The sequence below is a fragment of the Bos mutus genome, chromosome 5, assembly GCF_027580195.1.
Source record: "Bos mutus isolate GX-2022 chromosome 5, NWIPB_WYAK_1.1, whole genome shotgun sequence".
Lineage (NCBI taxonomy): Eukaryota > Metazoa > Chordata > Mammalia > Artiodactyla > Bovidae > Bos > Bos mutus.
This window is the reverse complement of record NC_091621.1, coordinates 51,369,000-51,383,150: the sequence shown is the minus strand read 5'-3', so window position 1 is coordinate 51,383,150 and position 14,151 is coordinate 51,369,000. Positions and strand designations below refer to the sequence as shown.

General features: G+C 37.4%; 1 protein-coding gene across 2 annotated transcripts in view; it reads right to left on the bottom strand.

The window, feature by feature from the left end:
• DCN (decorin) overlaps positions 1-7,361 on the bottom strand; it is a 39,140-nt gene extending 31,779 nt beyond the window's left edge. The window contains exons 1-2 of one of the 2 annotated variants that reach the window (XM_005910087.3): positions 7,060-7,361; positions 3,034-3,280 (exon numbers count right to left, since the gene is read on the bottom strand). In XM_005910087.3, coding sequence (XP_005910149.1) covers positions 3,034-3,247 — 214 coding nt within the window. In that variant the 5' untranslated portion in view covers positions 3,248-3,280; positions 7,060-7,361. Of the gene's footprint in view, positions 1-3,033; positions 3,281-4,011; positions 4,170-7,059 lie in introns of those variants that run through there. The other variant, XM_005910086.3, reaches the window with a different exon arrangement.
• Between the last annotated feature and the right edge of the window lie 6,790 nt (positions 7,362-14,151).

The window sequence follows — 14,151 nt, the reverse complement described above, 5'->3', positions numbered from 1 at the left end:
CATCTCAGCTTTGAAAGAACTGTTTAATGATATGTTGTTTAACTTTGTCAGAAATACTTCTTACTGCAAAATAATCAGACATTTTAAAAAGAAACGTTTGCTTACATTAAACACTGTTTGGATAATAAGATGACAAAGCACTATTATCCTTCAACACTGAAGCTCCTCCCTGTTCATTAAAAGCTCTGGTAAAAATAATCCTTAAGAAAACATTAATTGTTTATATGATAAGCATTCACATTTCTTATCCCAAAGTGCACTGTCTTTTTTCTTTGCTTACCAACTGAAGAACAACAAATGATAATAATTCAAGCTTCATGTTCAGCTCACTAGAGAATTTAAAAAATAAACTGCATTGCCTTTATTTTAGGTTTCCCAGGTGGCGCTAGTGGTAAAGAACCCACCTGACAATGCAAGACCCCTGCGTCAGGAAGATCCCCTGGAGGAGGGCATGGCAACCCACCCCAGTATTCTTGCCTGGAGAATCCCATGGACAGAGGAGCCTGGCAGGCTACAGTTCATAGGGTTTCAAAGAGTTGAACACTACATCAATGACTTAGCATGCATGCTTTTACTATGAATGAAATTGTCCACTTCTTTGCTTTTTCCTATGCTTCTTTCATTTTTCCTCCATCACACAGGATCATCACACAGGAAAAACCTATTGAACCTCTACTATGGGCCAGGTACTTCACACAGATAGTAAGATCTTTAGGACTGTGATTTCTTTGCAGATAAAAATGTTAAGACTCTGAACAGCTTACCATGATCATAAAGGGAGCAGAGGCTATGTTGTCGTTGAAAATGTGAATGCAGTGTTTTCTTTAAAGGCAAGTGGATTGCTTTTCTTTTTAAAAAATGTATTTTCTGTTATAGAAATACCTGACCAATTTTTGAATATGTGTTTAACTACTCATCTGTGAAATTAAAAAAAATAATAAAAGTGACTTGTATGAGACCATTCATTGCTCACTGGAACTCAGGGCTCCTCTTCAAACATGGCTCCCCAAAATGAATCATTATTTCAATCTCAGCTACTTCTTCTGTAAATAAGATCATTAAGCCCAAAGGAATACTGTATTCTCTGAAATCTTAGAGAAAAAGATAACTTGGAAAACTTTCTCATTTGAAAACAACACAAAATAAACAAAACAATCTCAAGGACAACCAAGAAACTGTATCATGAAACAGCCACATCAATGACTTTATGTTTCCTAAGGTTACATTTTTCTGTTTAGTTTTGAACAATAGACTTGGGAAATTTTCATGATAGACAATAATAAACTGTCCCAATGCTTTCATCAGAGTCAAGATTTATGAGTTATTTATCAAGAAAGCAAAGTAAAACTATATGGAAAAAAATAAAACTTCAGCGAAGTGACTGGACCCATCCTCCTTAAAAATATCAACTCTATTGTTGATAATATATGTAGTGAGGGGTAATTATGGATCCTTTTAAACATGTCCTCAGGCAAAGTGAGATTCCACTTTTGTCACACTTCTTAGGAACTCAGCCATTTTTGCAACATTTGAAAAATTTTACTACTGGTATATCCATCACATGTTTATTCTCTTCTTTAGATATCTTGTCTAAACCAGTTATGGAGATAATCTCTAGATGCTATAAAAGTTTCTGTAGAATTTGGTAGTAATCTAATCCCTTTTGTCTCGAATATATAATTCAAAAAAGGAAAATCATCACCAGTGGAATAACAGACCCACAAGAACTGGGACCATATTTGTCTTCCTCATTGCTTTTTCCGCAGGGCCCAGAACAGATCTGACCCATTATAAGATCTCAAAATATCTGCGGAATGAAATGCCATTAATCTAATGGCATTATCCTGTAGCCTTTTACAAAATCTCCCTTTACATTTTTCATTTGGGTTTAAATGGCGATACAGTACATGTTAGCATCGAAGAATCTAGTTCAAAGTGTTTGCATTTCAGCAGCTGTTACTATTTAACATGCTTCATGTTTTCCTGGGTTCCTGTATGTGTTTATTCCAGCTCTAGGAGTTAGTGGAAAATTTTCCTGCAAAATACCCCTAGAAAGCATATTCTGAATAACTATCGGATTTCTAAAATAAGTACTCTACAAAGCTACGGGGTTTATTCTATAAGAAAATGCTCCATGGCAGAATCATCCTGTGAGGTTTTTTCCTTCTTTTTTTCTTTCCAGTAAGAAAATGAACCAAAAGAAGAGAGGAATGTGAATCAGCTGCCATGTAAGCTAAATTCATTTCCCTTCGGCTCATCTGCTAGGGCTCCAAGCTTTCTGGAGATTTATCTTCTGAGTATATGGCTCTTGGAATTCCCAGGCCAAATTTTTCTTGAAAGATAATAAATCAAAATGCATCTGCAGTGTTAAGCTAAAGATACAGGCTTCGTGATCATATTGAATATTTATACCACGACTTAGTTATAAAGATTTTCTTTGAAACTTTCTAAAGAATATAAACAGCTAGATTACAAAATTCCAAAGGCAGAGACAAAACTAAGACCCAGGGATTATGAGAGTATTTTGGTACTTGAAAGATAAATTTTTGTTCTAAAAGTTTACTGGTTTTGCTTTTGATAACACTGCATACTTTACAGTTTTGTTCAAACCCTGCTATCTGGGCTAAGCCAAGAGTAGAGAGATCACCCGGGTTTTCTTAATATCTAAGATTTCATGGGAGCAAATCACAGACTTAAAATAATCTATCACCTTGGAATCATAGAACACAAGATATTATTTGTTCAAAATTTTATTTTACATAAGGGGAGCTATGAACCTTAGAAAAAAATTTTTTTAGTGATGTGTCCAAGATTGCAGAGCGATGCTTCTCTGACTTAAAAAAAAGAATCAAGTCTCCTAACTTCAAACTTAACTTCTTTCACTTCTACTCTGCTTCCCTAACTCCTCATTAGGTGGCACTGTCTCTCACATTTGGAATTGCAGAAATTAAAACTGAAAATGCTGCGCTCCCAGGGAAGCCATTCCCATGAATAAAGCAGACAAGGTAGGTAGAGAGCCGGCATCCCACTCACCCAGATCAGAACACTGGACAACTCGCAGATGGCACTGACAGCGGAAGGGGCAGACTGGGCCCATAGGCTCTATTTCAGGAACTTCAGGAAAGTGCTCTTCCGGGCCTATCCCAGAAGCCTCATCTTCCAGCATAAAGTCAAATAAGCCTTTCTGTTGAAATGGTCCAGCCCAGGAAACTTGTGCAACCAAGAGAAAGATGATAGTTGCCTTCATGATTTCTCTCGTATATTTTCACAACCGAGGAACCTGGGAAATAGCGGAAGGTTTAGAAGAATAGCCTTGCCTAATGTATGTGTTATATAAGTGGAGTGCACATAGAAAAAAGCATTAAAAAGTAATATTTTATGTAGTGTTAGGAGCAGAACATTAGAAATATATTTGGAAGGTAATAAGGTTCAGTAGAGATGAACTTGCACTGTTTACTTATGAAGAAAAATTTAAAAAGTATTTGAATCACTTCATTGAATTTGGGGTCTGAATTAAGACCACAGATTATATAGTCAACCTGTAAAACTGTTGAGATGATAAATCACATTGAAATTTTCAATGCTCACTCAACACAAGCCATGCCACAGTTAAACAAGTTTTGTCTGTACACATGAGAGTCTCCAGTTCCTGCTCAGAAATATCTCTAGAAGCCAATCTGATTTCTCCATCCCACTGTATTTATCCCAGTCCAGACCCTTCTCATCACTGAACAAGAGCTTTCAAATAGTCTCAGCCTCAAATATTTCTTCCACTCCAGGCCATCTTCCACTCTGCTGCCCAAGTCATCTTCTAAAAATTCAATTTCATTGTATTAATTTTCTACTGCAAATCCTTTGCTGACTTCTCACAGCTTGCCAATAAAGTCTCCATCCCCTTTGTTGCAAATAAGACCATGCACGACTTAACACCATTTCTCTCCATTTTCTCTCTACTCCCAGTCCCCACCTCAACCCTGACACTCAAAGCTAATCACCATTTAAAATACCTACCTTGTGAGAGTGTTGTAAAGGCTAAATGAGATAATGGGTTTCCCTTGTGTATTCCCGGGCATCCGGGCAGGATGCTGCGTTCTCCTTCTTCTGTGCTCCCAAGGCACGTTGCTTACCTCTTTTAAAGAACTTATCACATTATATTGTAATTTGTTTTGCGTGCTTGGCCTGCCCCCCCACTCGAAGATGTACTCCTTCAGGGCGTGTCTGATTATCCTTTGTTCTGTACCGGGGCCTTGCACAATATTTTGCCCATAAATGACTCAGTTGACCGTCAATTTATTAATAATACAAGTTATTCAATTTGTTCTAAGCAACCAAATTTGATTTTTTAAAATATGGTTATCTTTGTTTAAATAGTGAATTTCTAGCGTAAGAAAGATATCAAATTGAAAACCTGAGCTTGATATAAGCATGATTCAGTTTTTAACATAAATCTTTTGGGTGGTTTCTCAAATGAATCCTTTTTAAGGACGGTATAAACCAGTAAACACATATGGAAAATCCTATCTGATTTTATTTTATTTTATATGACATATGTTATCTAATTTTACCAATAGGATTATTTTGTAAACAAATTGACAAAAATATGATTTCAGTGCATCTATACCATTTTTATTCATTCATTTAACAAGCCCTTCTAGATATATATACATCTCTGTTATTGAGTTGGTTGTTTAGATGGCTGAAGTGAACTAAATGAATCTGAATAACAAAATCTTAATAAATCTGAATAATGAAAAGTAGTTGATCATGGATAGAACAGTCTATTTTGAGTTGTTATATTTTCAAACTCCATTAAAACTGCTCAATATTCCCCAAACACATTGTAATATGATCTTTAGTCTCATCATCTTTAATTATGTTATTTCCAGTCACTATCCAAATGATAGCAATACAGAAAAGATAAAGTTTTCATATGTGCTAACTTTAATATATATTCTGGAAATGTTTGCCTAGATCCACTAGAGGGGAAACAAATGTTTTAAAATTTCTTACACTTTTATTCTTAGTTTATTACTGAAGCACGTCAAAGGCAGCACATTTGCAATACAGGCTAGTGACTTTAACATAATACCACGAAGATTATTATTCACACTGCCCCTTTAAATTCAGGATCAGATTCCCTCTGGAAACCCATTCCCACTCAGTTACTGCATTGCCTTTTAAAGGAGACCCTATTGTTTTGGCAGGGTTCCCTTGGACTGGATCTCAGGGAGTGGTTTTCTGTCTGTTTCGCATTAAAATGCAATGTTTACGGTTTACCACAAGTTTGCTAGCCTTGCATATTTCATGTCTTGCAAGTTTTGAGAAAAATGAAGCAAACTAATTGCAGATTTAATAAATAGCAATGAGAAATTAATGCAGATGTCTGTTTCTGATCTTTTCTCCAGAAAAAAAAAAAAGAAAGCCTGGTTCACGAATCCAAAAAACAGAATATTAAACATTAGCTCAGGGGAATATTATCATTTACATTTGTTTACTCTTGTTAAAATGGTGCAAATTCTCTACACAATATTCTTTTGGGTTGAATCTGAACTCAAACAGACAGTTTTTAGCTTCCATTACTTATCATTTTCTTGGGTGTGTGGCGGGGGGTGGGGGGTGCCATTTTAACCCTGAATGTCCTGGGGAAAAATAATATGGCCAGGTATTTTCCACAAATTCCTCCATGAAATAACTTCTTTTAGATTAGTATCATAATACTTAAAACACAGCATCTTAAAATAATTAATCCAGGCTACTGACAGTGATAGTCTCTTTACCATTTCCTTCCTCTCTTAATAAATCAGGAAAACAAACAAACCTATAGCAGTGGCCCAAGTAGACATCAAGGAGACTGTTACTGAGATGATGTACTATTAACATTTTATTTCAATCGTTTTAAGTATTCTCAAAATGTATGCCTATTTCCTAAATACTAATTGCTAAGAATGTCACTACTTCAGTAAAGTTCATTGCCATAATTTAATGTGTTCTATCAAAAATAATAATTTTAGGTTTCGTAAACGACATCCCATTAAATTATACCATTCAGATCAGCATTTGTGTGATGTCATTTATGCCTTTGACGTGAATTTCCAAGTCAAAATTTAAACCTCAGGAGATAAGTGAAGCTCTAAATACAGAGCAAATTAAACCCCCCAGCACTGGGTGAATTAAAAGCCTCAATAATAATAGAAATAAGCTAAAAGTAAACAGTAAAACAGTATCCATCTATCAATAAGGGGTACTATAGGAGGCATCTGATTCTTTTTCTGGTCAAAATAGCAATTCGAAGAAAAAGCCGCAGGTATTTATATCACTGGGAGCCCACTTAATCAGTGGTCATCATGTTACCCTGTTTTGAAATTAGAAAGGAAAATAACCCACGCTTTCATTCTATAGTGAATGTATCTTATGATAAAATTTCATTTGCAGAAAAAATTCTGGCAGAGTCTCTTCTTTACATTTTAGTAACTATGTAGCTAACTGTGAGATTAGCTTAGTTAGGTCCTTAATAATCAGCATAAATAGAGTCAGTGTTGGTTTTCACCTCTCTGGTGACAGTTTCTATTATTTTCTAAGTTGTAGAAATATACACTAGACTTCTATAACTAATCACCAAAGTTCACTTCTCTGAAGTGTAAAGGTTCTTAAAATATACAAGAATTCAGGAGGAGAATAAATTCTTAAATATACAATCCAACTATGAATAGCATGCCAGTCTAGAATACTTTTCTATAAACATTTCCTAAACATTTAATAGTAAAAACACAAAATATATCAATAAAGAGAGTCACCGTGTTAGGTTATAGTTTCTCTAAGAAACATCTTTGCAAAGAACAGAGAGAAAGAACTAAAACAATGCATTACAACCATTTTACCAAATACTTCGTTTCTGTTTTCAAGCAATACTTGTTTAAAACACTGCATAAACATTACTAAAAGTTCAGTACACATTTTTTTTTTTCTCTTTTTCTCTTACCAAATAACTCCTTTTTTCTTAACTTGATCAAAGTTTTATTAGTCTGTAGCAGAGTTCAGGACAATTATTGAAAACCATACCTTTTAATCCGGGGATTTGCCACTGGAGCCCTCAAAGCTGAGATGTAATTACACTAAATATTCAGCCCAAGCAAAAGAGTTTGCAGGTGTGGAAAGGAGGAGGGGGAAGGTGCTGCTCTGTGACTGTCACTAGGCTGAAAACCTCCTGCTTCTACTCCATAGCACAGTTAAAAAATAAGGTTTCCCTCAATGAACACAATCCGGCTGACACCCACATTAGATCATATGGTAATGATATGTCTCTTGTATTGTAGCCAGAAACTTTATCGGCCTTTTTTTCCCCATTTAAATGCTTTATGCCTTTTGCATCTGCTTAAAATTCTAAACTGCTTCTGTAATGTAGTAGTGGAGCAACTTGACTTGGAATTTGTTTCATTGTGTCCACTCATTTCCCTGAAATTGTAACTAAAGGGTTTATTTCCCCACCCCCAACCCTACTCCTTTATCCACTCTTTCTAGTCTTCTTTATGAGTCACATTTATCATACTTCCGAAATGACAGTTTGTTTGTTTTGTTTTGTTTTTGCTTTCAGGATGTGTAAGTCTGGCAAATGGAATGAAATTATTTTAAGTGTGGGCTATGAAAATAAATGAGTACTCATTCGGATTCTTACTTGCCTTGGGCTATTTGTGCACATTCAAAAATTCAAGTACTATGCTATGGAGGTTTTCTATATATCTTGAACATATTTCTAAAGTTCCCTGGAAGTAAGCCATGACTTTATATGAAAAGCACACCATTTATTACTTTCCTTACTTATAATTTAAAACCTTTCTTGTTGTCTACCAGTTATGTGTGTGTTTTTTTTTAAATAAAGCACATAGATACTAAAAGATGATCACAATTTAATTTAGCTTGTATATGAAAAATTATATTTTCGTAGGCTATATTTTTATGTAATCCAGAACTTTGAAAAGGCAATAAAGTCTATGGCTCTTTCCAAACTCAGTAAATAGAAAAAAGAAAGTGCAAATACAAGGAAAGATATTTATTCAGCCTGTGAAAGCTTTTTTGAGTTTTTGTAATTCCCTTGCTGGATGCTGTCAGTTCTCTGTGTGATTCTATGTTTTGACTTGTATCTTTATGCCCTGGCCCCTAGGCTGTTACCAGGTGGAAACTTGAAATCAACATCTGTGAAACATGAGAGGATAACCCTTCCATTCTCCACCCTCCCTTCTTCCCTTCTCTAGCCATCTAAGGACACAATTCTATAGTAAATATACTTTGCCTTGATGAAACTTGAAGGGATTAAATTTTTATGTGTGTTACCTAAAGAAGAGGGGGTAAGGCTGTTATCACGTGATACTTGCCTTATTTTCCAAGCCCAGTGTCCATAATGTTAACACCTTACCCCACTCTTCTTCTTGGCATTTAACCCCATGCCTGGTTAGTCTGATGATTTAGATCTGATTTAAATCTGATGATTTAGAAGAAGATGATTTAAATCTGATGATTTAGAAGAAGGCAAATATTTTCCCTGGACCTTGGTGCAAAATCCATGATCCCCTTGGTGGTGGTTTAGTCACTAAAGTGGTATCCGACTCTTGGAACCCCATAGACTGTAGCCCACCATGCTCTTCTGTCCATGGGATTCTCCAGGCAAGAAGACTGGAGTGGGTTGCCATTTTCTTCTCCAAGTGATCTTCCTGACCCAGGAATCGAACCCAGGTCTCCTGCATTGCAGGCAGATTCTTTAGCAGCTGAATGGCAAAGGAAGCCCTATGATCCTCTTGGAAGTGAAGTCATTCAGTCGTGTCCGACTCTTTGCGACCCCATGTACTGTAGCCTACCAGGCTCCTCCGTCCATGGGATTTTCCAGGCAAGAGTACTGGAGTGGGTTGCCATTTCCTTCTCCAGGGGATCTTCCCGACCCAGGGATCGAACCTGCGTCTCCCACATTGTAGACAGACGCTTAACCATCTGAGCCACCAGGGAAGTCCGGAATCAATTAATTTTTTCCTCTTGCACTCCTCTTACATTTATCTCATTCTTATAACATGCAATCATTTGTTCATATTAGGGTTATTTATGTACATCTTTCATCTCAAGGAGATGATCCCTGGGTCAGGAAGATCCCCTGGAGAAGGAAATGGCAACCCACTCCAGTATTCTTGCCTGGAGAATCCCATGGATGGAGAAGCCTGGTGGGCTACAATCCACGGGGTCGCAAAGAGTCAGACACAACTGAGCGACTTCACTTTTCATCTCAAGGAATAAAGCACAGCCTCTTCATAGTTGTGTCCCCACTACCAGCACAAAGTAAATTCTCAAGAAGCGCTTCGTGAGCGACTATAACATGAAGAAAGATCATTGACTAAGGATGATTATTGTTTTACCTGGGTCTGGTTCACTCTTTATCAAAACCCAATCTGGGTTTCCCTGGTGGCTCAGTGGTAAAGAATCCACTTGCCACTGTAGAAGACACGGATTGCATCCCTGGTCCAGGAAGATCCCACATGCTGGGGAGCATCTAAGTCCATGTTACAACTACTGAGCCTGTGCTCTGGATCCCTGAACCTTAACTACTGAGCCCCCGCGCGGTAACTGCTGAAGCCTGTGCACCCTGGAGCCTGTTCTGGGCAACAGGAGAAGCTATCATAGTGAGAAGCCCACATACCAGGACAAAGAGTAGCCCCTGGCCACTCGCCGCAACTGGAGAATGCCCACACACAGCAAGGAAGACCCAGCACAGCCCCAACATAAATAAATAAATAAAAATTAAAGAAAAGAACAAAAGAACAATCTACTGCAGTACTGCAGGGTAGACGATGAATAACAGCAGCGGTTGTTACCAGAGAGAGAGGTAAAAGGAGAAAGAGAAGGGGAATAGGGCATTAAAGAAAAAGAAGAACAATTAGAGCAGGAGGAGAAGACACATTATCTTGATATGCAGACCATCTTAATTTTATAAAGCAGAACCGTTTTAGCTAAGTTTCACATCCAGTTTCTTTCCTCTGATAGTAAGCTGTATGAACTCAGCACACTCGACCTCTCTGAGTTCCCATATCTGTAAAACAGGTTAAAAGTAATACCTAATTCATAATGTTGAAATAAAGATGAAATGAGGCAAAGGTTTAAGGCATGTAATTCAGAGCATGGCTGTTATCCCAGGAAATTAAGCTTCCTGTAAATGTTAGCTTTTATTGTTTTCTGATATATATCATAACAATCGTTTAAGTTGGGCAAGGGAAATCATTTTACTGAAGTCCAACGACCTGCCCAAGCTCACAGAGCCAGTAAGAAGCACACAGGAGTAAATATCCAAGTATTCTAGTACCTAATCTATTTTATTGTTTACTATACTTCATTTTAAGAAAGCTCAAACTCTTAAGTTATAGAAAATTAATAATAAAAAACTTTGAGTAACATGTCTTTGTAGACTTGTTTAAAAACTGTGACCAGGTTTTACAATTCTTTTTAAACTTTATCTTTCTGGAGGAACAAACATTTCTATCTTTTAAGTTTTAGTAAGACCCTCACCTCCCAAATCCTAAGGACTTTACTGAATGTTAGTTTATTTCAAATGTGTGCCTTTAACCGGATGTTAAATTGCGTCTGTTGTCATACCTATTTTTAGATAGAAGAAATGAAGTTACAAAAAGTCACACATAGCAAGTCATAAAGATGCCATAGGGACCACTGTCAAAATCTAGGTCTCTTGCAATCAAATGGGAAATGAAACAATTTTGAGGCAAGAAGCCACGCATGTGCGGAGAAGGCTGAAACTTATCCTGGCTTGGAATGTTTGGGGGTAGGGTTCACTGAAACCTTGGCTGCTGTTATAGATATTTGAAATATTCAGATTCAGAGCAGATACCACATCTGCTGTAAAAACCACTTAAACAGTGATTTCTACTGACAACTCACTAGTTAACCGGGTGACTATATTCTGCATGTTGTCAATGTTCATTTGAAGCTAGTCACTCTTTCCCACCAGCATCAAATACAATTGGTCTAAACTGTACCTGCACACTAAGATGTGAAGAATGCCAGAGCTTCGGAAGGTTGTCTTCTGACACCCTTTATTTTCGAAGAGGTCTGGAAGCAAGTGATTATCTTTACAAACCTGTGACTGGTTTATTCTTAGACTGACTCTTCAAAGTAAGGTCAGCAGCTGGAATGGGTGTCTGGCTCTTTATTAGCCATCCTAGACAGTTTTTCTTCTTTAGCCAAGAAAGCAAGCTAAGGTGGAATTCAGGCCAGCCTAGCATGCAGGATGGACTGGAACATTTCTTCTGTCTTCCCCATATTACTCCACCCCCCCACCCTATCAACACTGTGTTTAGTGTCCCTGAGCTGTGCATATGAGTAACTTCACCTCTCTGTGTTCTAGGGTTTTAATCTATAAAATATACCTAACCTTAGTACTACCTTTGTTTACTTGCCTGGTGGCTCAGACGATAAAGCGTCTGCCTGCAATGTGGGAGACCCGGGTTCGATTCCAGGGTCGGGAAAGCCTGGAAAATCCCATGGACGAAGGAGCCTGGAAGGCTACAGTCCATGGGGTCGCAAAGAGTCTGACACGACTGAGTGACTTCACTTCACTTTAGTACTACCTACCTTATATATTTGTTGTGAGGTTTAAAAACAAAAAAACACTAATACATCAAGCATTTAGAGCTGCATCTGACATATCTCAAATAATATATACGTGTTCGTCATTGTTTCTGCTATGGCCACTCCTGCGGGCGTGGTTGTTACAGACCTTTCCTTGGACATACCAGTTTGGTGATTGGATCACATCCCGGTCCTAGCCAACAGATGTTATCTGCCTAGCAACTCAAGAAATCCTATAAATGCTATGATATAATAAATGATATAGCTGGAAAAACAGGGACTTTTCAGTTAGATAAGCTTGGGTTTAAACCTCTACTTGTAAAAAAAAAACTGTCTAGTTTTCTTCTTCTAATCCTAGAATGCATGACATTGTGCTGGTTTCCAAAACTTGACAAAATCCATTTGTAGGACTGTATAAGGATCCAGAGATTCCAGGTAAAGAATCTCTACTCTGAAAAATGAAGGCAAAATGGGAATAGAGACAAGGACTGGGCAAGAGATGAATTAAAATAAAGCTACGGAGATATGTGCCTCTCTTTCATGACAAGGAAGCATTCAGTTGCTTTATTCTCTGACTCCTGAATGTTCAGGAGCATCTCTTTTGTCAATTGCAGTCAAGAGATTTATTATTTTTTTCATAGTATTGATCGATAAGTTGTACTGGGACACCAAGCCAGCATATTAAATATCTGAATATCTAGTAATCTACTAAATAATCAATGAATCAGCACATATTGACTGAGGAACAGCTGTGGGAGAAAATGTTGATCCTAGGACTTGTAGAGGATATTAATAAACAGAAAATAAAAAGTGAAAGGCATGACCTCAAAGGACTTTCACTGCAGTAAGGAGGTAGGGTATAAGCTATATTATATAATATACATCTATATACATATATATATGATATCGTTTTAGAGTTATATATACACATATATGGGCTTCCCTTGTAGCTCAGCTGGTAAAGAATTTGCCTGCAATGCAAGAGACATGTGTTCAATCCCTGGGTTGGGAAGATCCCCTGGGAGAGGGCATGGCAACCCATTCCAATATATTTGCCTGGAGAATCCTGTAAACAGAGGAGCCTGGCAGGCTACAGTCCATAGGGTCACAAAGAGTTGGACACGACTAAAAGACTAAGCACAAACACATATATATAAAATAACATTTTAGAGTTATTTGTGTGTGTGTGTATATATATATATATAAAATAACATTTTAGCATTGCAGTATCAGAAAAAGTATAATGTACTATATAATTATAACTCCTGGCGAAAGTAAAGTATGATGTAATTAAAAATAATTGTCTTAGCAAGTCAGAAGAGGAATGGGGGAGAGATCACTTTACACATGGGTGGTTAGGTAAGTGTTTATGCAGAATGAGGAACAGTTCGAGCTGAATCTTGAAGGATAAAAAGAATGTGAAAGTTGAGAGGCAGCTTTTTAGGCTGGAGGAACAACACTATCAAAACCTTGGCAATGGGAAAGCAAGAGACAATAAATCAGTCAATTTGGCTTAAAAGGACTCTATTCAAAGACGCTCTAAGCTCTTTTCTCATCCTTGAATATTCAACAACCACTCTGGTATCTGACATGTCGATGTCACACAGTAAATGAATGTTCCGTGTTTATGGTAATAACTAAAGGCAGATAAGGAAAGAAATGAGTGCAGAGTCTGACTGTGACAGGACTTGAAAGTCTCCCTTGGGGCACTTATTTATTCATTCATTTGTTCAGCAAATATTCATTTGATGATGACTGTGTGCCAGTTTCCTGTGCTAGCAGCTGGATGTCCTCAAAGGTACTTGAATGAGATATAAGATGATAAAATGTTATTGTAACAAATCACATCTAGCAAGTGTATGCAGTGTAATGAAACTGGAATCAAGAAACTAGTTAGACGGTTATTGCTTTAGTGTTGAAGTATTATGAATAATACCTTAGCAACAAGAAAATGAGCTGGCAAAAACTTAGGCCACTGGTCACAAAGCTGATATGATATATTAAAGATAAATGTTTAGACCATGTGTTTTGTGCCAAGCACTGGGTATGTTCTCAAAATTCATTAACTCAATTGAGATTCTTGATAACCTTATCAGTTAAGCACTATCATAATTAATTTTCATCAGTTCAGTTTAGTTCAGTCACTCAGTCGTGTCTGACTCTTTGCGACCCCATGAATTGCAGCACGCCAGGCCTCCCTGCCCATCACCATCTCCCGGAGTTCACTCAAACTCATGTCCATCGAGTCGGTGATGCCATCCAGCCATCTCATCCTCTGTCGTCCCCTTCTCCTCCTGCCCCCAATCCCTCCCAGCGTCAGAGTCTTTTCCAATGAGTCAACTCTTCACATGAGGTGGCCAAAGTACTGGAGTTTCAGCTTTAGCATCTTTCCTTCCAAAGAACACTCATGGCTGATCTCCTTTAATTTTCATAATCAGTTTTAAAAGCCTGGAACTAGGGTTTGAAGAAGCTCTGTATGTGGCCTTTGTCATGTAAGCAATCCAGGAAAATAGTTAACTTCCTTGCTTGCATCTT